This window comes from Podarcis erhardii (genome assembly GCF_964252035.2).
Source record: "Podarcis erhardii genome assembly, chromosome: 7".
NCBI lineage: Eukaryota > Metazoa > Chordata > Lepidosauria > Squamata > Lacertidae > Podarcis > Podarcis erhardii.
The window spans coordinates 64,780,592-64,807,483 of record NC_138511.1 but is presented as its reverse complement, the minus strand read 5'-3'; the positions used below and the strand labels follow the sequence as shown (position 1 = coordinate 64,807,483).

Below are 26,892 nucleotides of genomic sequence, written 5' to 3'. Positions count from 1 at the left end.
CTAAGGGGGATGAGGTTTTTAAAAGGTGTGTTTTGATATGTTTTTAGATATTGGAAAATATACACGAAATGATTAACACATAGTAATAATTACTAGGCTCACTTCCAGCTTTTATTATAGCACCAGCAGTAACATGCAAGCACATCCTGGTGGTGAAACAGTGCCCACTGACGTCAATGGGACTGTTTGCGAACAAGTGGATTAAGGCTTCCTGCCCCAAAGCCAGGTATTTACAAGGCCTTGCCTAACATACTCTGAGATAGCAGAGTAAGATTAGACTGCCACCTCAAGACGCACAAGGTATCTCTCTTTGTTGAGACAAAATGTAGGCAACAGGAATTTCCTTGTCCTCACTTAAGACAGATGCCTACCACACACACCCTGGCGATAGCAAGATCTATTGCAATGAGAATGTTGCCTTGGTTGGGTTACAAGTTTCCTGTGTGATTGAGGTGGGAGTTCCTACACTGCATGCAATGTTCCAACTTCAGTCCCTAAACATCTCCAGCTGAAACAATTCTCAAGGAAGAGAGATCTTGAAGAGCCAGTGTTAAGCAGAGTAAACAATACTGTCCTCACAGCCAGCCTAAGAGATCTAGCTGCCAGTGCCAGAAAGACAAAATAATGCATGCACATAGACGCACACCCCGAGTGGCATCTCAGCCTTACTTCAGTGCTGGTGATGGAACAGCATTCTCCACTGCAACTGGTGAAACAGGCGGCCAGCTGAGGGGGTGCAAGGCGGATCACAAGGCACAAGCACACAGCGCTAGCCAACACTTCATTGACTTCATTGCTGCTCCCTACGTCTTCAGCACCTGCCTAACAGTTGAGTTGGCCCTGACTCAATGAGAAGGGGAAGTTAAGAAAACCCCTTTCAAACCGAAGATGTTACACGGGAATAGTCTCTCCTACCCAAACCACCCACTCTGCTTCTCTATTACATAAAGCCCTTTTGTACATACAGTATTTGGATTCAGAGCCATTCAGCAGTTAGCCTCAGGAGGCATTTTTGTGCCACAATAAGGGCTAGAACCTTAAAAAAATTAGTAGACAAAAACATTATTTTCTAGGGAGTTCGTCTTGTGGTCACATGTTGCACTCTAGAAATCAAAGATGGTAACTTGCAGTTTGTAGAATTCCAGTGTTGCAATAGGTATTTGGGCCTAGACTGGAAATATCTGTGATCAAATGCTAGTTCACAAATGAAGCCCACAGGGCCTTAGGTGAGTTTCTCTTTCCCCTGCTGCTCATCGTGTAGGAAAGTCACCTATAAGCATGGGTAGCTAATGTGCAACCCTCCAGATGTTACTGAACTGCAACTTCCATCAGCCCCAGCCAGCATGGCCAATGGTTGGGGGTGATGGGATATGTAGTTCAGCAACATCTGGAGGGTCACATACCAGCTGCCCCTGGCCTATGAGCTACTGCACAGGCTTGTTATTCATCTAAACCAAGAGGCATACACAGTGCTTTAAACACTTAACGACTGTAGGAGAGACCGACACATCTTGACTACACTGAAGAAACAACAAGGTGAGGCACAGATGGTTGTGTTTGTTTAATCTCAGTGGAACACAAAAATAAAAATGATGTATGGGGAAGACAAAAGGGAAAGGGGGGTTGGGGAAGAGAATTAATTCATATGCAGGAACATACAGAAGCCACTGTTTTGCTTTGGCTTCCATATTCTTAACACATTCCCTCCAGAGACACCCAAGACTTGCAGGCCACTTTGACAATTTGCTTTGAGAAGGATCTAATCAAAATTGGCAGTGGCAACAGCAGCAGAGTCCAGGGCACTTCTCTGTGTAACTACTATACAGAACAATCCAATTAATGGTCAGAAAAGAGGAGAGAGAGCAGCAGCAGCAGCCAGGCAGCCAGAAGCACAGGAGGAGCATCACCCCTCATGTCTGCTTGCCCACGCTCACTATAGAGAAGGAAGCCAAGGCCTGGTCTGCAGATGGAGCAAAATGCAGAAGGAAAAGGACTGCCACCACAACACTTCCTTGTGAAGGCTGAAGTGGTGGTGGGATAACATGCCTAAATACTCCCTACGTCAAAAAGCAGCATACACACGCATAAAGGTCCCTGCAGGTAGAAATCCAGCAGATGAGAGGGCTAGATAAGAACCTCTGTTTGATGTGTTGCTACTTACAGGGATTTGAGTTTTACATCAGGGAGCATTCAAGAACAGTGCACACAAAACCCACCTTGCAATTGTGAAATTGTACAGTCCCCCTCCTCTACTACCTTGGGATTCTACCACTTCATTCTGCTGCATGTCCAAGACCAGCTACAGTCCTCCCAACCACTAGAACATCCAAACCCAAAGCAGAATAGTGGAGGATTCAAACCCTCCACAGAGCAAGCAAGAGGCAGCTTTGCCGTTTAAGCAGTCACTCAAAATGAATCTAATGCAAATCAGTTTATGAAAGGATTAGTGCTTTCTGCTTCTCTGGTGATAAAAAGAGGCCATACAGAATATTCTGGCCAATTACAAAGAAATCTCTCCAACCATTCCTGCTGTTTCTGTGAATGTGAACTGTTCCAGCACCAAGCCATGTAATCTGGCCCCATTTGCAGTGAGATCTGGGAAACCCCTGCGACCTGGAGAACGACCCAGCAAGTTGCCAGCTGCTAAAAAGGAAAGACCCCCAAGTGGGAGGCATTCCACTTGGCAGTGAAGGCACTTTGCCTTCTAGAGAAGCCAAGTTTGGCCGCGGCCAAATGATCCCCAAGGCTGGCAAAAAGCAGATTTTGGGGGAAGCAGCAGCTGCTCAGGGCAGAGGAGGCAGCCTTGCACTGAAAGCAGAAAGGGGAGCAACATCTCCTTTGGGGCTGCCATTGTGATGCAAGCTCTAGAAGGGCAGGCCATGTATTCCTACATGGATATGCTGAGATCCCCCTTTGCTGCATATAGCTGTATAAAGCACTGGAAAGTGTAGCAGAGGGAGGGCTGTCCTAGCTTTGGGGGACCCCAAACACCTCCCTTGCTGTTGCTGCTACCAACCACCGAGGACCATACAGAGCCAGGGGAAGGAAATGAGCAGAGAGATCCCTCACAAAGAGCAACACAGTAGGACAATGTGGGAGGCAACATTTAGCCCTTCACACAAAAAGGAGGAAAACTCCTTGAATAGACATCTTGTCCCTGGCTGTCAGTGCTGGTGTCAGCCCACGCCGGTGGATAATTTGGGTGTGGATGCTGAAGGGGTGATGGTAAGAGAACCTTGGCTGCTCAACAGCACAGCCCCCTGCCAGAAATAGGGATGAGAGCCTTCTGCTTGAGGTGAAAGGGGACAGTTACTGAAATAAAACAGACTAGAGACTTAGGGGAGAGCCTCAAAAAATACGCCAGCCACCAGGGCTAGAAGGGAGAGAGGGGGACCGTGCTTGCCCATTGCACTAACAAGACAAGCGGGGTGGGGAGGGATAAGAGGGAGACTGCACCCCATAGACAAAAAGGCCGCTTGCAGCTACTCGATACAGACTGGATAGGAAGTGGAGGAGTGGTGCTTCTGAGAGCTGCGGTGCCCAAAAGGCTGCCGAGAGCTTGCTGCGTGTCTACCTTCTGGACAAACGCTACCCTATCTGTGTAGGTACAAAACAAGATAAACCCAATGGAGGGGACCACAGCAGAGATGATTTTGAAAGAAAGAAACAAAGGATTTTTTAAAAGAACATACATTAGAAGCAATTCCTGGTGAGGTGGGGGCCCCTCCACCACATTAATGCCCCAACCGACGGTATCTCCAGCCCAAGCTGGGAGTTGTTAGCACGCTGAATGGTGCATGTGGCTGACTGGGGAGGAGCAGCCCCAGGACATGCTTGGAGGATGTACAACAACCCGTCAGCCAGCCAGACCTTCCTCCTTTTGCCTGGCAGAGTGGATGGGATGGCAGAATAGGGATGGAATGATTGCCTGGGTGGGGCAGTTTACCTGCCTCCCCTGCCCCCAAAAAGCCAAGCACTGGCAACTCGAGAGGGGAGCCCTGACCCTACCTGCACCTCTAAGGTGGTTCCACCAGGACAGGCTCAGGCTCTGCATCACAGAAAAGGGGGGGCACAGGGACTGTGGGTGGGATTGTTGCAAACCCATCAGGGAGCTCAGATACCTTTGCAGATGCTCCCTGCAAATACTGTAACAGCACAGAACACAGTCTCGTAATACCTTTGTTTTAAGCCTTTGGCTTCCACCCAGTTCATTGCCACAGCAAGCATTTGTGTGGGGTTGGGGAAGGGGGAAGAGATAGCAAAGAAAGGCGGAAATCAGGTGACCAAAAATACTAAATTTGCATGGAGGCAGCCACATGGTTCTCAGCTGTACCTTAAAACCGCTCCGTACCTTCACTCCATGTACTGGAGAGAGAGGGACAACCCTCCCTATGCACAGGAGGGGGGCGGTGCAGGAGGAAGGGAAAGGCCAGAGAAAGGAAACTGGCTGAAGTGGAGGTGGATTGCTGTGGCTCCCCATTTGCAGCTGGGCAGGTCAAGGTTAAAGATCACAGGTGGTGACCTCTGTCTCCTCTCCCTGCAACAGTCTCGAGTAGCTTTGTTTAAATCCTGGGCAGCAGCTTCTCAATGAATTCTTTCACAGCCATCATCTCCTGCACAGAGTAAAAAGAGAAGTAGTGGTTTCTGTTTGTGCCTGTGCTCATTCTCCTCCCCTTCAAAGACTTAACAGCCTCAAACAGTTCATGTGCTCCCTTCGGGGAGTGACAAGATTCTCTGCATTGAACTGAGGGTCATAAAACAGAAAAAATTCAAGAGCTGAAATGAGAACTGAGCTTATCAAGAGTCCGGGGGGCGGGGGACTGGCCAGTTTCCTTGTTATGCTACATGAGTTGTTGCCCACACATGTACGCTGATTTTCAAGCTTCAAGCAGTCTTTTGGCTGCCACAAGAGGCGGCTGCCAAGCCAGCTCACAGCAATTTATTTCACTGCTCATATAAAATCAAAAGTCAATTGAAGCAAGTTGAGATTAAACAAAAGCCACCATTAAAGTGTCATGATGGCACTTGGCTTTATCAGGAGTTGGGGGGTCTGGCCCATGAAAGCTGAGGCCACAATATAGTTGTCTACCTTTAAGCTTCCACAGGGCACCTGCTATTTTTAGTACTCCAGACTAACACTGTTATCTCCTTTGAATTAATTGGTTAAAAAAAATACATATCCTCTTAAAGACAGCTGATTGCAGCAGTACGATATAATTAAGTGGGGATCAAAAAGGCTGCCTGAGACCACCAGGTCTGCAAAGCTACCTTAGGAAACTGGAGCATACAAGCCATAATAAGGGCTCATGGCAGAAGGCACTTCAAGGAGTACCTCAAAGGATGCTTTGCTTTTGGATGCCATCCACCGAACCTCTGAAGGTCGAGGCACCAGGCATAGGTCCTTCTCAGATACTTCCAGAGTAAGGTAGAGAGAGGACATCTCAACCCTAATATCCCGCCATGCACCCTGGCTGCAACCAAGATATGGCCCTCAACTAAGACTAGTTAGTCATCCTAGGAAATGGGTTTACCGGCTGCCAACTAACCTGAGGGCAGGAGCTGTGCATCATTCCTGGGTAGGTTCTGAACTGGACCCTGCTTGGAGTCACAATGCCCTTCAGTTTCTCGGCAGTGAGGGCTCCAAAGCGGACTGGGATCATGGGGTCCATCTCCCCATGGCACTGTAGGATGGGGATGTCTTTGTTCATGCTGTTATTTGCTGCCTGCAGGAGGGAGGGGGGGAAAACAGCAGCAGGGGAAGGAGACCAAGCTGTGAACAACCCATTGCACTCTGGGAAATGCAGTACCTGGGCAAGCTAGTTGTGAAGGAACTGCTCTACCAGACAGGCATTTCCCAGTTGAGCAGCCACCCCGGCATGCACCAAGCCCAACCCACAGGGCCAACAGCAGCACATTCAAGGGGGAGAGGGGGCTGCAGTACCTGAGGAAAGGTCTTGTGCAGGGGGAGCCAGCAGCTGAGGGCCACAATGCCAGCCAGTTGGTGTGGGCACGTGAGCGCTGTGTAGAGGGACAGCGCGCCACCCTGAAGCGAAACCAAGATTAGAAAGCAGGTCAGAGCTTGCTCCAGAAAAGGCCCTCTACCAATGCAAAGGTGCACACAACTCTCATCTACTACCACCCCTGTGAACAGTCCTCCCCACCCCACCCCTTTGTAGGAGATTTCCTGGTTCTTATGGCACAAATGGTATGGGGTACACACACAGGTCAGTGGAGGCCACACTCCTCATGCACAGTGCCAGAGAAGAGCCCTCACCGCTTCCTGCCCCACTTAACTGCTTGAGGGAAAAAATAGACCTGGTGCAACCTAAAGCTTTCAAAAATATTTGATTGTATTCTACCAACACAAACTTCAAAGGCTTCCCTCTCTTTTTTTGCATGCAATGTTCAGCTTGCCAGAAGGAAACAGGGAAATACAGTGGTACCTCGGGTTATGAACTTAATTTGTTCTGGAGGTCCATTCTTAACCCGAAACCGTTCTTAATCTGAAGTGTGCTTTCGCTAATGGGGCCTCCCGCTGCCACCACGCGATTTCCGTTCTCAACCTGGGGCAAAGTTCTCAACCCGAGGTACTACTTCTGGGTTAGCGGAGTTTGTAACCCGAGGTATCACTGTAGTAGGTTAGGAGGGCAGAAGTTCCACTCCAGAAGTCTAACTCTGTCCCCACACCCATCCTTGGGTTGTAAGGTTTTACCAGACATTGCCCCAAAGCATGTGTGTTTCCCATGGCAATAAGGCTTAGAAATGTGTTTGGAATGGAAAAAGTGAAAGCAGTATGACTCAGGATACCACTTAACCTCAGTACTGTTGGAACAACTGCACACATCCAAGTTACTGCTCCAGAGGAAGCTATACATTATTCCCCATGCTCCCCTCCCCCCATTAGCAAGGTGGCAGCCACTAGTTCTCCATCTTCCCCCAGCACCAGTGCTCACGTCCTGTTCCTCTTTCCCAATCCCACCATCCACACACCGGCTTGCCATCCTGGGGATGTAGCCTGCCTCACACACACCAGTCACCTGTGAAAAGCCTCCCAGGATGATACGGTTGGCTGGGATCCCATTCTTTATCTCATGTTCGATCACCGCTTTAACTGGAATGCAGAGGGAGAGAGTTCAAGGTGGCATAATATCATAGGCCTTGCATCTCAGATGCCAAATATGCTGGGTGCACAATAATTACAAAGACAAAGTCTGTTGGCACAGATCTATTTCGCAGTTTCCTCTGCTTCAAAATGTCATGTTTTTAAAAGGAGTGTGATGTTCTTTCTGGCAAGGCCTCCAGTGGCAGAGATCAAGGGAAAAGGAGTAGAGTTTGAAAAGGGTGGGGGGTGGGGAGAGAGCATAAGACAATCAACGTTTGCATTGGGCTAAGCTCTCCCTCATGAAAAGTGATGCCACAAAATACATGCTAGTCTTTTAAGATGCCAGAGGACTCTTGGTTTTGCTGCAGTGGACCAACATGGCTGTTTCTCTGGAATCTGAAGCTTGCCCAAGACCTCTTCAGTGAATTCACAATTCACAGCCTTCACCACTATGTCACACCAGCTTTGGACAGAGTTGGTGTGTGATTGCTAAAACCCAGAAACCACTCTTCTTTGGTGTTGAAATGTTTAAAAAGGCAGACAGTGCTAAGGTGCCACACATTTGCAAATCAGGAATCCGCCTTGAGAGCACACATTCCCACTCTCTGGATCTTTCCTGCTGGAGTGATTCATCTCCTCTTCTTCTCCTGCCAGCATTAACAATTTGGGAATGGCTGCAAATCGGTGGTAGAGCATTTGCTTTGCATGTAGAAGATCCTAGATTCAATCCCCAGAATCTCGATAGGGCTGGACAGACCCTTGTCAAAAAGCCGCCCATCAGCATAGACAGCACCCAGCCAAAGGTCTGACTAGGTAAGGTAATTTCCCATGTTGCTAGCCAAGGATTTGTTATACAGACCAATGCAAACCATGGTTACTACAACCAGCTTTCCTCATAACCATGGTTTCCATATGTTTCCGATAGGAACTATGGCTTGCAACCACTGCACCTGCAACACAAAACTAGTTAAAACTGGAAAGGGCAGGCAGGGGTGAAATCTTCTTGGAGAAGGGATAAATATGGTGTGGGAGTGGAGGATGGCTTAAGATATGCAAAACATTGTCTACAGGATGCCTCTGTTACATTTGCACTAGGAGGAAGTGTTTTAAAATAAGCCTTCTATGCATTCAGAATGTAAACATCCCAAACTGCTTCACTCGCTTTACTTTTTGCAAGAATTGGGAAGTGGGCCTTTTTGAACTGGGAATGTAAAAAAGGGCAGAGGCTCTTTATGACAGAACCCAAGTCTCTCTCTTTCTCTCCGGCTTTCAAATGTTGTCAGTTACAATTTGGAGAAATGTAGACCAGCTCTAACACTACCCCTGGGCAAACTTTTCTTACGGTTCTCAGCAGCTTTTTTAATTCCAGTTTCATCCTCAGGTGCATCAGGACTCAGGCCCATCAAATCAAACCTAGAAGAAAAAAATGCAAGTTAGCCCCTGTTCTCTGGTCCACCAGCAGCCTACATGAGGCTGGCTAAGCAAGCACATTATATGACTATATAGTGTCCTGGCAGCTTGGCTGTGCCATTCCAAAATCTTCTGTATGAAAGAATTAAAGTGATTAAGGGAGGACTCTGCTGGGAAGCTGGAGAGGTTTCTACCTGACAGATTATCTGCTGGCTGCAGACATGCACCAATTCAGAGACCTTCTTTGCACCAGGTCTTAAAAGGCAGCATGCCTGCCTATGCTCCCCTGCTGTATTGTGAATATACATTAATGCCCATTGCCCAGAAAAGTAACCAGAGACACAGGAAAAGTTTGTAGGAAAATCTAGAAGTGAAACCTGTGGATGTTGAAACAATATACATTTCTTAAAAGACTGTTAAAGGGCTGTGGATCAGAACCCTAGGCAAGGCAAGCTACCTGGTAGGCAGTACCCCTCGACCTCATGGCCCAAATATCTTATTTAAAGACTCACTCTTCGTCCTCTACAGTGTTTGCACCCCAGCCTTATAGGAGTAGCCATGGTGTGCCCCCTACAAATCATGCACCAATCTGCCCTAGCCAAAAAACACCGGCCAGCTTCCTCAGGTCCACTAAACCTTTGCACACAGCTGCTGCCTTTAATTTCCCCCCTCCCACCAGCCTCTCATCTGTATCATTCCCCATCACTCCTGGTGACTGCCACAAGCCTAGTTCTGGCTGCCATATTTCCTTATGATGTCATGCAGGCCAGAAAAAGAAGTGCCTGGGAGGCAGGAGGCCGGGGCACGTTGCTTATCTGTCAGCAATTAAATTAACATTGTTTTATACTAACCAGGATGGCATGACCATCTTCATGTTGAGGGTGACAGGGATCCTAGGCCTGCAAGCATATGAGAGGGTGGGGGGAGGGAGAGAGAAAGAGAGAGAGAGAGAGAAGCAGGCAATTATGCTCCAGTAGGAAGAGACAACAGGTCATGAGGCTCCTCACAAACCTAAGAAACCTCAACTCATCCAGACATAGCAGAGTTTGCAAAAACCTGCAAAGGCTGCACATTCTCTCAAATCCTGAACTTGTACACTTGTACAAGTTGAACTTGTATGTGACTCCAAAAGGTATGGGATAAACACGACTGAGTTCCAGCTATAGAACTGCTAGCTGTTTTCCCCCAAGTACCCAACCTCAGGGTCTGCCCAGGTAGGGTTAGCTTTGCAAAGAAGCAGGTGACAAAGATCTTTACATATGCGCGCACACACACAGCCTGCTCTGCTTGCCCTTACTTCCTTTCTAAGAAATACACACAGTCCCTCCTGGATCAGTCAGCGTTTGGTGTGGTTGCCAAGCAGCCCACCCTGGGACCTGGACATTTGGGGACTGACTTGAGCATGAGCTAGGTGCTTTGGCTAGAGTTGCTGAGGAAGCAGCAGCCATCTCCTTTGGGCTGAAAAGCTCATGAGCCTGCACTCACCACAGTGGGCACAGGGCTTCGCGTGTCTGCCTGTTGCTACCAACAAAAGAGCCAGACTCAAGAAGGAGCAGTCTGCAAGTCACTCCATTTTGTCTTAAATCTAACCCAGGTGGCGTCGCAAAGACAGACACGGCTGCTTTGCAAGGTAAGCGGGGGGTGGGGGGAGATACTGCAGGCTCAAGGCAGAACTGCATGGCTCTTCCCAGTGTTTTGACAAAAAGAATGTAGGTGAAGGCAGAAATCAGCTCTTTTGGAGCCTATTTTACTCATCCTGCCATTACCACTGCAAGTCCAGGTTCAAAGAGGCTCCTAGGAAGGGAAACTGATGCCTGTTTATCATCTTGTATGGCACCCAGACACACCACTTTAGCCCCACCCCAGCTGATGCATCCCCACCTTGCTTGTCAACATGCTCTTTGCGGCAAACCTAAAGATTCCCCAGTGTAAGGGGGGGACACGATGGTCCAGTTGTGGAGTATGATTATCTGTCCATGTTCCACCTGGGAGCTGCTGGGGGTGGGGACTTGGTGAAGGGAAAACCAGGTCAAACAGACTCTCAAGTTTTGTAACAAGGGCAAAATTATTTGTGAGCCCCTCTTAGTATGTGCTTGGCAGATACTATGTTTGTCCAAAGCAAGCAAACTCGTGCTAAGGGCTGAGGTGGAGAGGCAGTGTGCTTTGTGCCTCAAAGATCTTGGGCTAATTTACTGAAGGCTTTTTGAAATAAGCACCTCTGCTGGGTGGTGTACAACACCCTGAATGGCTGACACTGGATAATCCATGCATGTTATAGGGAGCTGGAGCTTAGGGAGTTCAGGCAGAGTGTTAGGTTGGCTAGCAAGATCTACTGAGCTCCTTCCAGCCACTGTCATAGAGGCAGTAATGTTTTTGAGTACCAGTTGCTGGAAAGTGCAGGAGGGGAGAGTGCTTCTGTGTTCGGGTCCTGCTTGCAGGCTCCCCAGAGACAACAGGTTGGCCATTGTGAGACCAGGATGCTGGATCAGATGCATCAGTGGCTTGATCCAGCAGGATCATTTTATGTTCCTCAGATTAGAATATCAGCTGATTAAGGCTGACATCCTCGTGGAGAAATGGCGGCTTCTGTTAATGTTGGTCAGTCAAGAAGTTTGCACTAACTGACCTCTAGGTGTTCAACTCCCAACCTGGTTTGGTCAAAAGTCAACATTGTGTCTGATGTCTATTTTTCAGATTGGGTCACCACTATGATATTAATGTACTAACCTCAATCTGTAATATTTAATATAGCTGTTTTACCATTAACACCAAATTATTGTTTTTTGTTGTCATGTTCGTGCAATTGTAGTATCTCACAGTTTAAAATCTTCAAAAAAATTGATTGAAAAAGATTAGACTATCAGGGATAATACAATGATTGGTTAATTAATAATTGGTGGGGATGGGTTTTTTTTTGCAAGGGCAGAATCTTAAGCGGGCAGCAAAAACTTAAGCCATAGCCCCTAAAAAGCTATAGGTTAAGTGCTATTCTCACTTTGAGACAGCCAGAGCTGGCTTGATCCAACAAGAAAGAGAACTGGGATGCAGCTGAGATTCTGCCTTAGCACATACATATATTTCTATTTTAAAAAAGGAAAAAGTGGACGCAGGCAGGAAAAACATCACAGCCCAATTCCACTAATGGAATATATATTGTATTGTGCTCAAGGAAGCGAAGTCTCTGGCACTGGTGCAATGATGCGCCTAAGAGGAGCTCTGCTGGATCAGATCAAAGGGCTACCTACTCTAGCATGCTGCTCCCTACAGTAACCAACCAGAAGCCCAGAGAAGCTCACAAAAATGACATAAGGCAGCAACCTTATCCTGCCTCTCAACCTATAAGGTTCCAAATTACATGAGAGCAAAGCTGTCAGAATGCCTGCAAACTAGTTTCCATGGGTGAAGAGAATTTTTCCAGTTTGGCTAGGATTAAAACTACACACAGGCCTTAAGGGAACCTGTGTTCCGCACCTCCTCCCCATTGTTGGACTTTGGTTCCCATTAGCCCAGAGTTGCCATGGCCATTGGTGAGGGATGATGAGATTGTGCTGGCTGGGGCTAATGGGAGCTGCAGTCCAGAATGACTGAAGGGCACGAGGCTGGGGATGGTGAGTGTATTTTCTGAGTTTGTAAGGGAAGCTTATTTCTGGCTGGAGGAAACTAGACTGATAAGGGGAACACACACCCCAAGCAGAGGCCTGTTTCCTGAAACATATGCAAGCCTTAATTGTAACCCAGGGCAGAGGCAACACTTACGCATGAGGGCAGATGTATTTCACATAAGGAAGCCGGATGGAGGACAGGGCCTCAGCCCAGCTGTGCCTGAAGTAGGGAAGGCAGAAAGAACATAGATCAGAACTTGCACTGCACAGCAGACAAACTAAAATGGAGAAGCAAGCATTTTCCACTGCCTGTCTCCACCACCAAAACCCATTCTACTGGAAAGCCATGGTGGGACATTTTCATAGCTGCCAACTGTGGTTAGAAGCATTTATGCAAAGCTATGCATAAAGACGCAAGTAAATTTATATACCCTGTATGAGTAACTGCAATCCAGTAAAGTCGGTAAGTTCTCCTCTACCTGGTGCAGTATCCCAACAGGAGAGCTCAGTAGTCAGTCCACACAGACCAGCATTCCCCAGCCTGGTGCCTTTCAGATGTCTTGGACCATAATGTCCATCATCCCTGACCAATGGCCATGCTGGAATGGGCTGATGGGAGCAGTAGTCCAAGGTTTTTGGAAGGCACCAGGTTGGAGAAGGCTTGTGTAGACATACTGAGCTAGATAGACCAATAATCTGATTTGGTATAAGGCATTTTCCTATGTGAAAATGTGTTCTGGATTGGTAAACTATTGCTTTTGTCTCAACATCTCCTCATTCCAATCCTGCCGCTGCTCATGCTGGCTAGAATATTAACATTCAACATTTCCCAACTAGAAACAGGAGCTCTTTTGGGTCCAGGCTGCTGGAACAAAGAAGGTTTCCCCCTTCCTTTCTTGCCTCAGTTACTAACACAACCCAAACACTCACCCTGTGTCTCCAAGCCCATGTAAAAAAATGACCTGTGAAATCAAGCAGAAAATAACACATTAGGCAGCACAACAAGTGCATAAGTGCTACCAAAGCACATCAGGAGCATCCTGTGAGACCAATTAGTTGCCAAAAAAAAGCAAAAAAAAAAAAAAAAAAAAAGCACAGCAGTGAACTATGCTAAAGGGGAAAAGCAGGAAGGACCCAACCTAAAGTGAGGAGGAGAGGCTGGGAACGAAGAGCCTACACATCACCATGTGTGTGCCCCAGCTGTAATAAGAGAAGATGCCTCAACCACACCCCACGTCACTGAAAAGGGACTGCTAACACATCATGTGCACATCTGCACCTGGAAGACAGAGGCAAACACAAGACGTAAGCTGAGCCATGCAGAGAGGCCCATCATCTAGGATTCCTAAACCTAGGAATCTAGGAACCTAGGATTCCTAAACCATAATCCAGGATTCCTAAACCTAGGCACTGTGATAAGCTCACCCCATACATGCTCACTTGACTGCTTAGATCTCCAGAACCAGCACTCTACAAATGTCACAAAACATGCATTCCACACTTATGAGAAATCCATCCTTTAGTGTGGCAGAACTTTGGAACTCCCTGCTCACTTACAGTAGGAGGCACCTACTGTAATACTTTCGGTGCCTGGTAAAAATTTGTTCATTTCAGCAAGCCTACTCAGGCATGTAGTTGCAATTTGTGTTTTTTAAATTTACTTATCTTCTTTTGTATTTTAAACTTTTTGATGTAACTTTTTAAATGTTTGCTTTTGCTGGTATTTTTAAATGAATATTATAGATTGTTTGTAAACCACTTAGAAGTCTTTTGTTTGAGTAGCTATTATATAAATGTTGTTTAAAAAATATGCCCCACCCCCAATAACTTCTGGGTCAAGGTTATTGCTTTCTGTGAATTAATCCGACAGGCTGCTACCACCTCCTCTCCTAAACCTTGCCTATTTCAAGCATTTAATATTTCACCTCAAAGAAAGTATAAGCTTCCGCAGGATCACAATATCTGGCTTCCTGAGAATCTCCATTTTCAAAAAGAAGATGTTTCTAGCCTTTATGGCTTTGAGGCCAAGTGGGTATGATCGGCAAAGTATCAAAAACCATAGATGTGGCCCAGTCTGGTTTCTAGTGGTTGAGGCTTCTGAGCCTTGTGTAACTCCTCTGCATTCCTCTGCATAATACCATATTTTTCCGTCTGTAAGATGCCCTCATGTATAAAACGCCCCCTATTTTGGGGGACTCATATTCAAGAAAATGGGGGGGAGATGTATCTGTATATAAGTCCCACCCTAATTTTTGACATTATTTTTAGGGAGAAAAGCCTAGTCTTATACATGGAAAAATAAGGTATATTTATTTGCTGAGAATGGAAACAGTAGAAGTTGTGCAGTAAATTATGCATAATAAAGAGATACTGCACAAATTTGCAAAAAATTATACAGGTTTAAGAATTCAGCATTTCTTGCTGAAGAACAGGGCAATTTATCTTACCATGGAGAATCACAGTGATATAAAGGTCCTATTTAAAAGGCAGGCTCTCCATGCAACGGAATCTGGCCTTTCGAAAATTCACACAGAAATGCTGGTGCACAGCTTCTTGCACCCCTCTGTTATCAATGTTATTCTTGACCAGCAGCCCAGATAGAGGAAACCAAACACCCGCTAGCAGAGCTGGATGTGCTTTGCTTCCCCATTTCTGTTGGCAACCACAAGTTCCAGCCTTCTTGAAGAAAAACAGAGTTGTTCATTAGAAAGGTCAGGGAAGTTAGCAATTCCAGTCCAGGTGAGAGGGTTAAAAAGCTTCCATCAACCAGCTACAAGGCTACATCTTTGCAGCAGGTTACCACACTGCTAAACCCAGCAGTATTTTGGCAGTGACAGATCCACTTGCGGGCAGACAGGCCTGTTCGCACCATCAGTTACCTCAGAGTCATGTCTCCTGAGCAGCTTCAATCTCTGTTCACAAGCCAAGTTAACTGAGGAGGCACACTCCGAATATTTACACCTGAGTATTCACATTCACTCCCCAGGTGTCAGACCACCAGAGGCTCTCTTCTGACTCTTGCAGAGAGGTTAGTGCAAACTAACTTCTCATGAATGTCTTCACAGGATTTACCCAATGGAAAGCTAGAGAATTGTAAAGCTTTGCTTCTGTTGCAGATCTTGATAAATGGTTTGGCTGCTTACGAGCTCTGAAAAGCACGGCTTTCATTTCTAGCGGAAGAGCAAGTTCCTAGCCATTATCACTGTGGTCTTTGGGAGAGGAAATTGTACGGTTTCCTTTCCCTTCCTGTGGCTCCAAATGGTTATGCCAGAAAACCTATTGCTGTCCTAGTTTCATCTTTCATTTAACACATCCTTTCTTCTCTCTTATGTCTAACCCTCACCAAAACGGCTACAAATTCTACAAACACCTCTGCCTACCCCATCTCAATCAGGACACATTACAGCGAAACTCTCAATCACACAGAGTTCTTGACAATCCGAGGGTTGTTTCACAGATTTAACACTCCCCCCATGGAACTTGGGTGCAAAGGGGAGTTGGCTCTTTGATAATTTAATCTCACTCCTTCCCACAGTTCTGAAACATTTAACACCCTACTCCAATCTTCATAATCCCATCAGCCTTTTTCTCTGTCCTTTAAAAAGGAAACAGAGCCACAATAACACATGCAAATTAATCAAGAGTCATTTGCATAATAGAACAAGGAGATGGGCTTTACAAAGTAATATTTGCTGAATTCCAGAATGCAATAATTTCTGTTGGCCAGAATGTGGCAAAATTCAGCATCTTTTGTCTGTTGGGCACATATGTTTGGAAAAGCTCAGTTACTAGTCCTCAGGAATGCAGAAAACAAACTTTTTTTAAAAAAAAAGTGTTCTGGGGGTTGGCAGAACTAACCAGTGGTCAGAAGGGAGCACTTCCGGTGTCCCCTTGCCTCCTGGCCACTCACAGCCATGCCCCTGGAGACTACTCATCTCTCTACTCTCACAGCACTGAGGAGACCAAATACTGAAAAAGAATTATATACAAATAAGCCGATCTAGGCAAAATGTGTTTGATTTATGTAATGTGTTCTCCTTGCAGAATTTAGATCTTTGTGAAGAGGAGGGCATGGTTCACACAGATAGGCAGGAAATAAAACTGCAAGGTACATCTGATGGTGCAAATGCAGGCAGAGCCAGCAACAAGGGCGAGGATTATAGGAGCTTGGGAGTCTGGTGGGTGTCAGTGTCATTTCTGCAGAAGCGCCTGGCCATGATGGTTGACCACAGCAGCCCCACATTTGCATTAAGGGGGTGGTAGAAAGCAAGCCTTGGCTATTATTTCCTTGTTAGTGCAAGAGTAGTAGCGTCGAGGCCAACACAATTTGATACAGCTGGGCTAATTACCTGCCAGAGGCAGCGGTGGTGTTTTGCGCAGGTCCTACACAAACAACATTGTGCTGTTTACTGGAAAGGAACGAAACCATGTTGATCTCTTCCCGCAGCCCTCCCCTCACCAAAGTTTCTCTCTGCACAATTCCTCTGCCACCACCCCCACCACCCCTTTCTCTCAAACAGCTTCTGAGTTAAAGGGAGGGCAGCCCCTTGACATTAGCAGCAACCAAGAGGAGGGGGGTGGAGGAAAGAAATCCAGTTAATTCCCCTAATCTTTCTGGATCCCGACAGATGGCAAGCCAAGGAGAGAGACAGAGAAAGCCCTTACCGCTGCAGTCTCCCGCTCTGCCCCTGAAATGGTCACGGCATCGGCGAGGAGGGGGACAGACATGTTGTTACCGCACATACACCAATAGAGGTTTCACAGCTCACGCTGAAAGACATAGAGATAGAGAAACACACACACATTTATTATATGCAAAGCACTTTTAATTTAAGAGCAGCTCTGCAATGCTTAATCTTGTTGGACCTTACAACTATGCGAAGAGCTAGTTCACTTTTATAACCAGGCTGGGTACAGAATCAAAAGGGGTGTGAAAGCCTCTCTTCAAATGTGTGCATGATGTACAAGTTCCCGTTCTGAAGCCCATCAGGTTTCATCTCTTTCCCTGTCCTGCATAAGGGCTAGAAGCTTGCTCCTGGATTAAAAATGAAAACCAAGATTTTCAGAGCAAAGGTTGCAACCCAGAAACCTTGGGCTTCAGACCAGCACCCAAGACCAAAAGCCACAAACAACTAGCTCTCAAGGTGGAATATCCACCTGGAAAACCTGGACCAGCTAGTTCCAGCAGTTGACAGTGGCAAAGAGAATATTCCATCTCTAGGCAAAGCAAAAATCCAGTCTGGTTTCCAAGGAGACTTTACATTTGCTTAAAAAGTTCATCTGGGAAAGTTTCCGGTAGATATGAACTAACAAAAAGAAGGCTGCATACAGGCCAGGTGCAAAAAGACTAACATACACAACGTTTAAAAGCCTTGAATACTTTAAACTCCAACCTATCTCAGGCCATGGATCTCTTCTTTAGAGCATTATTTAATATAAAACGTGAAACACAAAGAGCTGCCTGAAATGTGACCTACAAACATTCCTCTGAAAGACACATGCGAGGATTCAGATTATTAATACCTCTGAAAACATTTCTGTACCCTTTTATAGTTGTCCTCTAGTAGACACACGTCAATGAATTATAGCGTTGAGGTCTGTAACAGATTATCTAGTCAACAAAATCCTATCCTATACTGAAACAACCATGAGGGTTTGTCCCCTAGTATTTAATCACAAGGTACTTTCCCACAAATTAAGTATGAACCCGTTTAATGTAGAAATATACGAATAAGAAGTGCTACATTCATAAAAGGCAAAATTCAAAACCAGGATGCAACTAGAGGAATATACCGTAGGCACAAAATAATATGTATATGTGTGTGTGAACACATTTCGAACAGGCTAAGAATTGGCTACCACATGGTAGCTGAGCTCCCACTCTGTATTTCCCAACTCTGAGGGTTTTCAAAGCAACCATGACTTGTTTTTCAAATGCTGCTTATCTGTTATATTCAGTGATATGGTTTGATAAGGGTTCCCTGTAACACCCTGCCAAAGGCCTTGGGAGGCACAGCTTAAGGACAGAGTGGGAGTCAGTGGCTTTTACAAAACTGCAGCATAAAGACCCTGATATTAAGCCTGGGATTTCTCATCCCAGCAAACCCCTCCTGCAACCAAAAAGCTGAAGGTTTAAAAGTAGTTTTTGTTACTTCTATGCCACCAGTAAAGGACAAGGCTATTTATATAACCACTGATAACAGTGCAGGGGCATAAAGATTCAAGAGTCTGTGCTGCCTCGGCTGCTACTGGAGATGTACTGATGCAGCCAATACCATGAAAAACAAGAGCTATGCCCGATGGCTGCCCACTTGGGTGTAACTATGACCACAAAAGCCAGGAAGGTATCAAGCCATTGCCACACTGCCAGTACATCTGGAAGCCTATTATTAACCTAATCACGCAGTGCAAATCATCATACTACAGTGGTACCTCAGGTTACATACACCAGGTTACATACACTTCAGGTTACAGACTCCGCTAACCCAGAAATAGTGCTTCAAGTTAACAACTTTGCTTCAGGATGAGAACAGAAATCGTGCTCCAGCGGTGCAGCAGCAGCAGGAGGCCCCATTAGCTAAAGTGGTGCTTCAGGTTATGAACAGTTTCAGGTTAAGAATGGACCTCCGGAACTAATTAAGTACTTAACCCGAGGTACCACTGTATAACTCAATTGCCACCAGATCACCTAAAAGCCCACATCAGTGTTACAGCCAAAAGCAACGGCAAGTTGAATGCTATGGTTACCCACAAAAGCTTAGAGCAGAGGCTAAGAATACAATCCAGAATCTGATCTTCTATTTAAAACAAACACCAAGTTTCTAGCCTCCTGTGACTGTAGCTATGCAAAGAAACTTGCCCGAAAAAGATTAGGAAGGAAGCAGGAATGAGAATTCCAAAAGGTCAGGACAAGAGTTATTATTCACTAATTACTGAACTTATCAGCCACACTCCAGTTTCTTAGGCCATGCTCCCTTGTCTTTGTTGTGAGCCATCCCTTGCTTCCCTGAAATTAACACAAACAACAGAGATGTTCCCCATCAACAACACCAAACACCCCCACCCACCCAATGGCAGCTCAGCAGACACTGGCCCATGGCAGGACATATTTAGTGGTGGTCCCGTTTGTGGAATGCTCTCCCTAGTGAAGTACATCTGTCTCCATCATTATTAATTTTCAGGAGGAATACTATAACATTCCTTGTTTACCCAGGCATTTGGTGGCATGAACACTGCTCTTGGTAACGCTGAGATCACTGGAATGAATGAATGGTTTTAACTGTAACTTTTAGAATGCTTAAACTGTAACTGCTCTTAGAAGGTTTTAACTGTTTTAGAAGGGTTTTGTTTTTTAAACTGTAGATCTGTTTGCCACCCTGGGAGGGATATAAATTCAATTAATAATAATAATAATAATAATAATAATAATAATAATAATAAACGGTAACAATAAATGTATCCCACTTGAAGGATTTTGGCTATTAAAGCACAGAATCTTTAGAGGTCCAGCTCAAGCGGTCTTCCATCTCTATTGCAATAGGGTACCAGTTGCTTGAATAACATGAAGCAGCTTGCTCTGCTTGTTTCCCCCCCTCATCAAACAACTGTTATTTGATTATGTCACAGTGTGGTGTGGACTGGACAGGAGGGTATGCAGAGAGGTCCACAGTTACCTTTGTGAAGGGAGGATGAGAGAGAAAGGTGGACCAGATGACCCTCAAATCATTCACACCCTGATTCAAGTGCTGAGCAACCTCACCAAGCTAGATATCAACAATACATAGGAACCAAGTCTTCTTCACATTGCTATATTTCCTGCATCTTATTTCTTATCTGGATGAAGCTGATCTTTCATAGGTCCATCAGCTTTTTACCTCCCCACTGAAAATGCCATATTGAGCTATTGGTGCAATCAAGTTGAATGGTTCAGATAAGGCCATTTGCCAAGAGTCCAGATAAAGACTGATCCACTGCATTCCACACATGAATGCGTGAACAGTAACCTGCCCACAATTTTTTTCCTTGAATGAAATTATTATTATTATTACAAAATACAATAAAATAGCTTCTACAAAAAATACAAATCAAGTAATTAGACTCTTAGCCCTTACCACCCACAGAGGACAAATAAGCACCTTGGGAGACCGACATTTCCCTATCTCTCACCCAGGGTTCTCCATCCACCATCTACCACTCCCATAAGTATACAATCTCTGGACCTTAATAAAGGCACCAGACATAAGACTCCAAAGAAAGAAGAAAAACAAAAGAGAGAAACAAAAAGAGAAAGGAACAATAAGAAGAAAGAAGGGTGGGGGGAGACAAAAGAAGAAACATTAGAGAAAGATACAAAAAGAAAACTTCTGATTTTTCACCCGCAGGTTACATAAAAAAGGAAAAAAGGATTATTTCAAACATTCAGTCCACACTAACATCCATCTTCTCCACTTTCTGTTAAACAATATTTCTTTTATGTCAAGGTGCCTCTTTCTCATGAAAAGTCCAAGATTGGTTCTCTAATTGTTATTGCTATTGATAAATGTCAACCATATTTTTTCTTTTGCCATTACCTCCATTAATTCCCACTACCATTACTCCATATTGAGTGATAGTAACTTCTTCTGCCCATGTCCATTTTCATTCTTTCCAGTCTTTTTCCACAGAGAATACCATAACATTAGCAGCATCATTTTCTTAATTCACTTCAGATTGTATGCAGAATACTTTCTCTCTACTAGAACTGAAGCAAGGCTAGGACTGAAGTTTTCTCAAAGTTTTTTTCGCCCCTCAACTTCATCAATACCATATCCAGATAATTTTCAACAACAACAACAACAACAACAATAATAATAATAATTTATACATCGCCCATCTGGCTGATTTTCCCCAGCCACTTTGGGCGGCTTCCAATCAAGTGTTAAAAACAATACAGCATTAAATATTAAAAACTTAAGATAGCCGCTTATTTCCTTCACATCTGAAGGGAGGGCGTTCCACAGGGCGGGCGCCACTACCGAGAAGGCCCTCTGTCGGGTTCCCTATAACCTCACTTTTATTTTCTCCTTCTCATCCAAATCAAGGCATGAAAGTCATTTCCACTTCAGCATCACCATCTGCTTAACTATTTCATGATCCAGTCCTCTCAACTTTTCATCAATTTAGTCTGAAGCCTCTGAGTATTCCCCTTCTCCATTTTCTCCATTAATCTCTGATCCGATCATTTGAAACTATTCAGTCATGAACTGTTGAACTACACCAACAGTCACTGGAAGATCCAAAAGTGCCTTTACCATAATGGACGTTTTTGATGTTCTGGATATTATTAGCAACTCAGTCTAGCTTAATATTTCCACCTTAAAATCACAGCTGCAACGTGTCTTATCTCATATTAACTTCTAACCCACAGCTGGCAACGGCCACTTTACTTTCAGTTTTTTCAGTTGTTTAGTGGCAGGAAAAGAGAAAAAGGGTTAAAGATTTTTCACACAGAGGTTCCCCTTGTCCATTTAATCATTATTGTCAACAATAAATCTGGAATTTTGCTCTGCCGTAGACACTCTGCCTTAGACAACAATCTGTTTTCCTTTCTGTTTTCCTTAATGACGGAAGGTGTTACTTACAGATTTTCAGATTGTAGATTTTCACCAGCTGATGGAGGGAATTTTTGTTACAGTTTTCCTTGTCCCAGAAGTGTTTTAAAAAGAGAGGGTGTGGGTCTTTCTTACCTGTGAAAATTGATTATGTAGAGTTTGGGCACGATGGCAACTCGTCAGTTTCCCAGCTCGTTATAACTCCTGTCCAAGCCACCAGGCATATAAAAACAGTCTCGATGAAAGCATTTGAGGTCAACTCCCAGATCACCCTTATCTGCATAATGATTAATAGTCAGACTATCTGTCTATTATCAATCACTACATACCGTAATTATCTTCTGTAAGCAGGAGCTAACAGAGAGGCAGCCAAACCGCCATTCCTCTCCCCGGAAGTCCTGTAACCTGCCCACAAATTGAGTGAGATGAGGACATACCAAGCTTGTTTATTCCATAACATCATTTTAAAGCCTACGAAAAAAAGTGACTAGACAGTACAGTATTCAAGGTTAGAATTCCATAAAGGCAAAGATCAGGGCCACAAACCTGTGCAAGGGCCATGTGTACATAAATCCACCAAAAAGCAAAGAACTTAAAGGTGCCTAATTCTATGTTGGGCGGTGACCAAAATATTTAAATTGCTATGCACATAGCATAGGTTGTTTAACTCCAACTTACATCAACTCCAGCCAGTGTGCCAAAGATCAGGTATGTTGGGATTTGAAGTCCAGTAACACCTAGAGTGTCACAGATTTCCTATCACTAGTTTATATGATCTATGAGCACAAGATGTTGAAAAGGTTGGTGCAGAAAATAGCAGGATTCCCTCATTCAAGGCACCCTGGCTCATGTGAAAAAAGCCATGAGAAATACAATCCCTAACTGTTAAGAAATCATAATCCCTTCCTCCCCCAAATGCATACCATGGCCTTATTTATATGAAGGAGTGTAAAAGAAATGTGTCAGATAGAAAATCTGGTCATCTGTGCATTAAAAAATTAAAATCAGACACTGGAATCTTAGTACCTTGCATACATTTTCACCTCTATACAAGGTACTCATCTTGAAATTAACACTGGTACTGTAATCTAATTACCCCCCCCCCAATTTTACACAATACAGCCCATTCATTCCTAGTTGAGGAACAGATGTGAAAGTCTGTCATATATAAGGACTGAGGAGAGGGGAAAATGTTTTACAGAACCTCATGCTAAACCATGCTAAATCTGAATGAGCTAGGTAGTTTTCAAGAATAATGACAATTTTGCTTGAATTTAAGAGAACTCACCACTTACAGCATCATGGAAATCAGCTTCCTTATTGGAACACAGCCAGCGTAACACCATTTTTTAAAGGGATCCAGTAAACTACAGATTAATTAGGCTAACTGCTGTCTCTGCTACTGACAGAAAACCTTATTAAGGGCTAGAATTGTTAAACACATAGAGAGGAAGAATCAGCTGAGGAATTAGTATCCTGAGGAAGATTCAGCACAGCTTTTTCAAGGATAGTTCTAGCCATTTTTTGAAAATTCCTTGAGCATTAAACATGAGACCTGCCAGACATATAATTTTGTCAAAAGATTTCAGAAAATTCAAGAATACAAGAACAGCTCAAAAGTTTTTGACAAAACTTTTTATCAAGGGCTGCTAAGAAAAAAAAACCCTTAGCATTCTGGTTAAAAAACAAGAAACAGACATTAGAAATAAATTGTCAGTTTTCACAATGGTGGGAAGCAAATTAAACTCCCTCAGTTCTGAATTGAGAATTGTGTTATTTCACCTATTCATAAATTATATGGAGCTGTATGTAGGAAACAATGAGGTAGCAGTAGAAGATAAAGCAATTTTCAGACAGGAATGAAGAATCCCAAGGAAAGAGACCGAAAATAAAACAGCCATTATATATATAGAAAACTGTGGTGCACCTACTATTAGAATACTAGGTTACCAGCTGCTCTGCCTCAAAAGGGATATTGTAGAAAAGACAGAGTAAGGGGAAACAGAATATTATCAGAACTTAGGATCCCAATGAAGTCAAGCAGCAGCAAGCTCAGGATATAGGAGGATTACGTTGGGCATGCAACTCTTAAATTTACAAAGTGCACTACCAAACACTGACCACTAATTTTGAAGGTTTTTTTTTAAGTGTTTAAACAAATTCTCAGGAGGATAAATCTACTGGCCAATAACCCTGGAACAGTTGGAATATCCATGTTCAGAGGTAGCATACTCCAGAATATCAGCTGCTGTGGACAAACAACAGGGGATGGCTCTCATCATACCCTGCTCAGGATTTTCATTTAGAGGCATCTGGCTAGCCACAGCTGGAAAAGAAAGCCAGACTAAAGAAACTTTCTGCAAGGCAATTCTATGCTCTTATGACCAGCACTTCTTTAGGAAAATGGACTGGGGAAAATGAACATTCCTTGTCCATATCTGAGTGATGGGGCAAGAGAAACAAGCTATTCAAATGGCAAATGGAATTTCATTTGTGTTCTCTGCTCATTCTCTAGTAACAAAGAGAAGTCATGCAATATTAATAACAATGCTTGTTCAGTAATAACAGCACTCTCAGAGCTAAGTACATTGCTAACAAAATCAGTCCCAACATGCTCCCAAAATACATGACATGAGTGAGTCCAAAAGCAACAGTAGCATAAAACTTTTATTAGGACCAACTAAAGCACTACAAAAGAGTGAGTTTCAAACAATTTGAAAGGTTGCTCACTACTTGGTAGTGTTTGAGATGGCCCTAATAAAGGTGTTATGACACTGCTTCAGGAATTTTTTCTAGAAGACCTAAAAGACCTAACAACTACTTGTAATTGTTGTTCACTGGTTCAAAGAAGTCTCTCCCTAGTGCCTCCTGAACAGGATGCCATAAGTAGATGGTTGCTTGGAAAGAGAAGCCAACTATTTAAGAACTATTTCACACAAATATGTTGTTCTTTGCCTGATATCAATTCCTATGCTATAGTAAAAAAATGATACTTCATTTCTTATAGGACACATAGCCCAACAAGCTGGAAATGGTTTATCAAACCTCCATGCTACAATATGGAGCATTTTACATGCTTGAGATGTATGGGGAAAGGGACTATACGTACTAAGAATAAATCTTCTTCCCTTCAAACCTTTCCCACACATTCTATTTATTGCTGTGGTGCTTTCAACCTTTGCAAATGGACCTGAGTACTTTACACAACATGAAATAAACTGATAGGATTTGCTACTGCCAGAAGTAGTGATTGATGGCCAACTGAGATGGTATTTAAAAAGGATCAGACAAACGCATGGAAGGACAAGATTAACAGAAACTTTTAGCCACAAAAGTTCAGCAAAGCCTCCATGTTTAAAGAGAGTATAACTGAGCATCAGATAATTGGAAAGGCAAAAGGCTAAGGTTCTTGCTTTCATGCTCTATCTTGAGGCATTTAGTTGGCTGAAGACAGCATGAGTAGTGGGCTCCTAGTCAGATCTAGCAATGTGACTTGTGTGTACTGTAATGAAGAACACTGTGCTGTGCATCTTCAGCCAAAACCACAACTCATCAGCTTGATTCCATTATAACTTGCTCTGGAAACTCTGGCCTTGCTGAATCAATTAACTTACAAATCACTCGATGTGTTTTTCACAAACTGAGTTTTTGTGTAAGTCAAATTATAACTTCTGGCATGCTGACTGCAATCTTAGGCAATCTTGGAATGCCAAGGAAACATGGTTAGATCAGTCTGTAGGTTAACTAAGGTTTAAGGCATTCAAACTTGTGGTCAACACAACTAACGAAGTTATTATTTCTTCCTAACAAATGTATGTGTGTGTCTCTCCCACTTTTAAATATTAAAGAACCCAGTCCATGAGAGACACCCATTTTCTATTGATGTGTGATGGCAAAAGTTCCAATGTAATCTACAGTTATTACACAATACAACATTGTAGTAAAGGCTATTTTGTTTCAACAAGCCTTTGAGTTCAGGTGAATCATATTCTTTTAGTTATCAAAGTTATGTTTTTATGCTGCTTAGTTTATTATTATTTCATACTGTTTTATTATGATACTTGCAATCCACTTTGGACATTATTATACAATGGAAAAAAGACAATATATGCTTTTAATAATGAATGTGTTGTCCACCTTTGTTCTAGGAATAAGGTAGAAGATAGAAACTGAGTGCATATCATCTATTATTTGCAAGGGTACCTACAATATATGCAAAGGTTGTAAGCAGTTAAAAGTACTCAGGTCACTGCTCACAATAAAAATACAGTTTGCATGAGATACTGCAGCATGCAATTAACTTCTCTCCTATGATTTGGCACAGCTTTGGTTCTTATCCTTTCAGAAAGCGTCCCACCCAGATCCCCCCCCCCATTCATCTGCACACACACATTCTACCCACGACCGCTTGCATCTTCCTGCCCACACTCATTCCCCCTCCTCATCCCCTGTCCTCTTAGGATAAGCCCATGCCAAGGAAGAGAAAGGTGGGCAGCTCCTGTACATCAAAGGCAAATGTAAATGTAAACTGGGAAGAGATGAGATAAAATATGCACCTGCCAGGACACCTTTAAAAACATGCACGCACACACACAAAAACTCTCAGAATGACAGGGAGTCCTGGCAGGTGCATATTTTTCTCTCATCTCTTCCATTGTATCTGGTCCATGCTAGCACCTCCTCGTGCTCCTAACCCTCCATCACTGACCTCTTCCCACCTGCAACCCCTGGACCCCCCCCCCCAAAAAAAATCCAGCACCTCAAACCCTCTTCCACTTTCTCAGCTTCCTTTCCCTCCTCGCGAGTGTCACCTCCTGGCCACACCCTCCCTGCAGCCCGCCTCACCCTCTGCCTCCCTCCAGCCCACGCCCCCTCCGCTCCCACCCGCGCCCTCCCCCAACCCTTTACCTCACAGACCTGGGCCCCTTCGCGTGCCCCCCCCCCACTTCTACCAACAGCCCGCCGCTCACGCAGAGACCGGCGGCCCACCCTCCTCCTCCTCCTCTCTCTCCCCATACAGAAGCCCCCTCGGCGACGAGACTATCCCCTCGAGAAGGGTCCCGAATCTAATTGCCCCCCTCCCCCCTCACCTCTTTCCTCTTGTCTCTTTCTACCCGGCTTCCAACTGAAGAGGATTCAGTCAGTTCTCGAGCTCACCAGACGGCTCCGGAACTTCCGCCGCCGCCGC

General features: G+C 44.4%; 1 protein-coding gene across 3 annotated transcripts; it reads right to left on the bottom strand.

Moving 5' to 3' along the window:
• Window positions 1-1,548: 1,548 nt before the first annotated feature.
• Window positions 1,549-26,892, bottom strand: LYPLA2 (lysophospholipase 2). 3 transcript variants are annotated; one of them, XM_081871726.1, is made up of 11 exons: window positions 26,795-26,851; window positions 22,027-22,109; window positions 16,780-16,878; window positions 13,045-13,076; window positions 12,269-12,334; window positions 9,364-9,411; window positions 8,445-8,515; window positions 7,038-7,111; window positions 5,942-6,043; window positions 5,547-5,723; window positions 1,549-4,613 (listed from the first exon to the last, which is right to left on the bottom strand). In XM_081871726.1, exons 3-11 carry the CDS (start codon window positions 16,855-16,857, stop codon window positions 4,563-4,565), a joined length of 699 nt encoding a protein of 232 aa, XP_081727852.1. In that variant the 5' UTR covers window positions 16,858-16,878; window positions 22,027-22,109; window positions 26,795-26,851; the 3' UTR covers window positions 1,549-4,562. The 3 variants fall into 3 exon arrangements, with proteins under 3 accessions (XP_081727852.1, XP_081727850.1, XP_081727851.1); XM_081871724.1 differs by lacking the exon at window positions 22,027-22,109 and having other exon boundaries at window positions 16,780-16,884; window positions 26,795-26,892; XM_081871725.1 differs by lacking the exons at window positions 22,027-22,109; window positions 26,795-26,851 and adding an exon at window positions 21,840-21,980 and having other exon boundaries at window positions 16,780-16,885.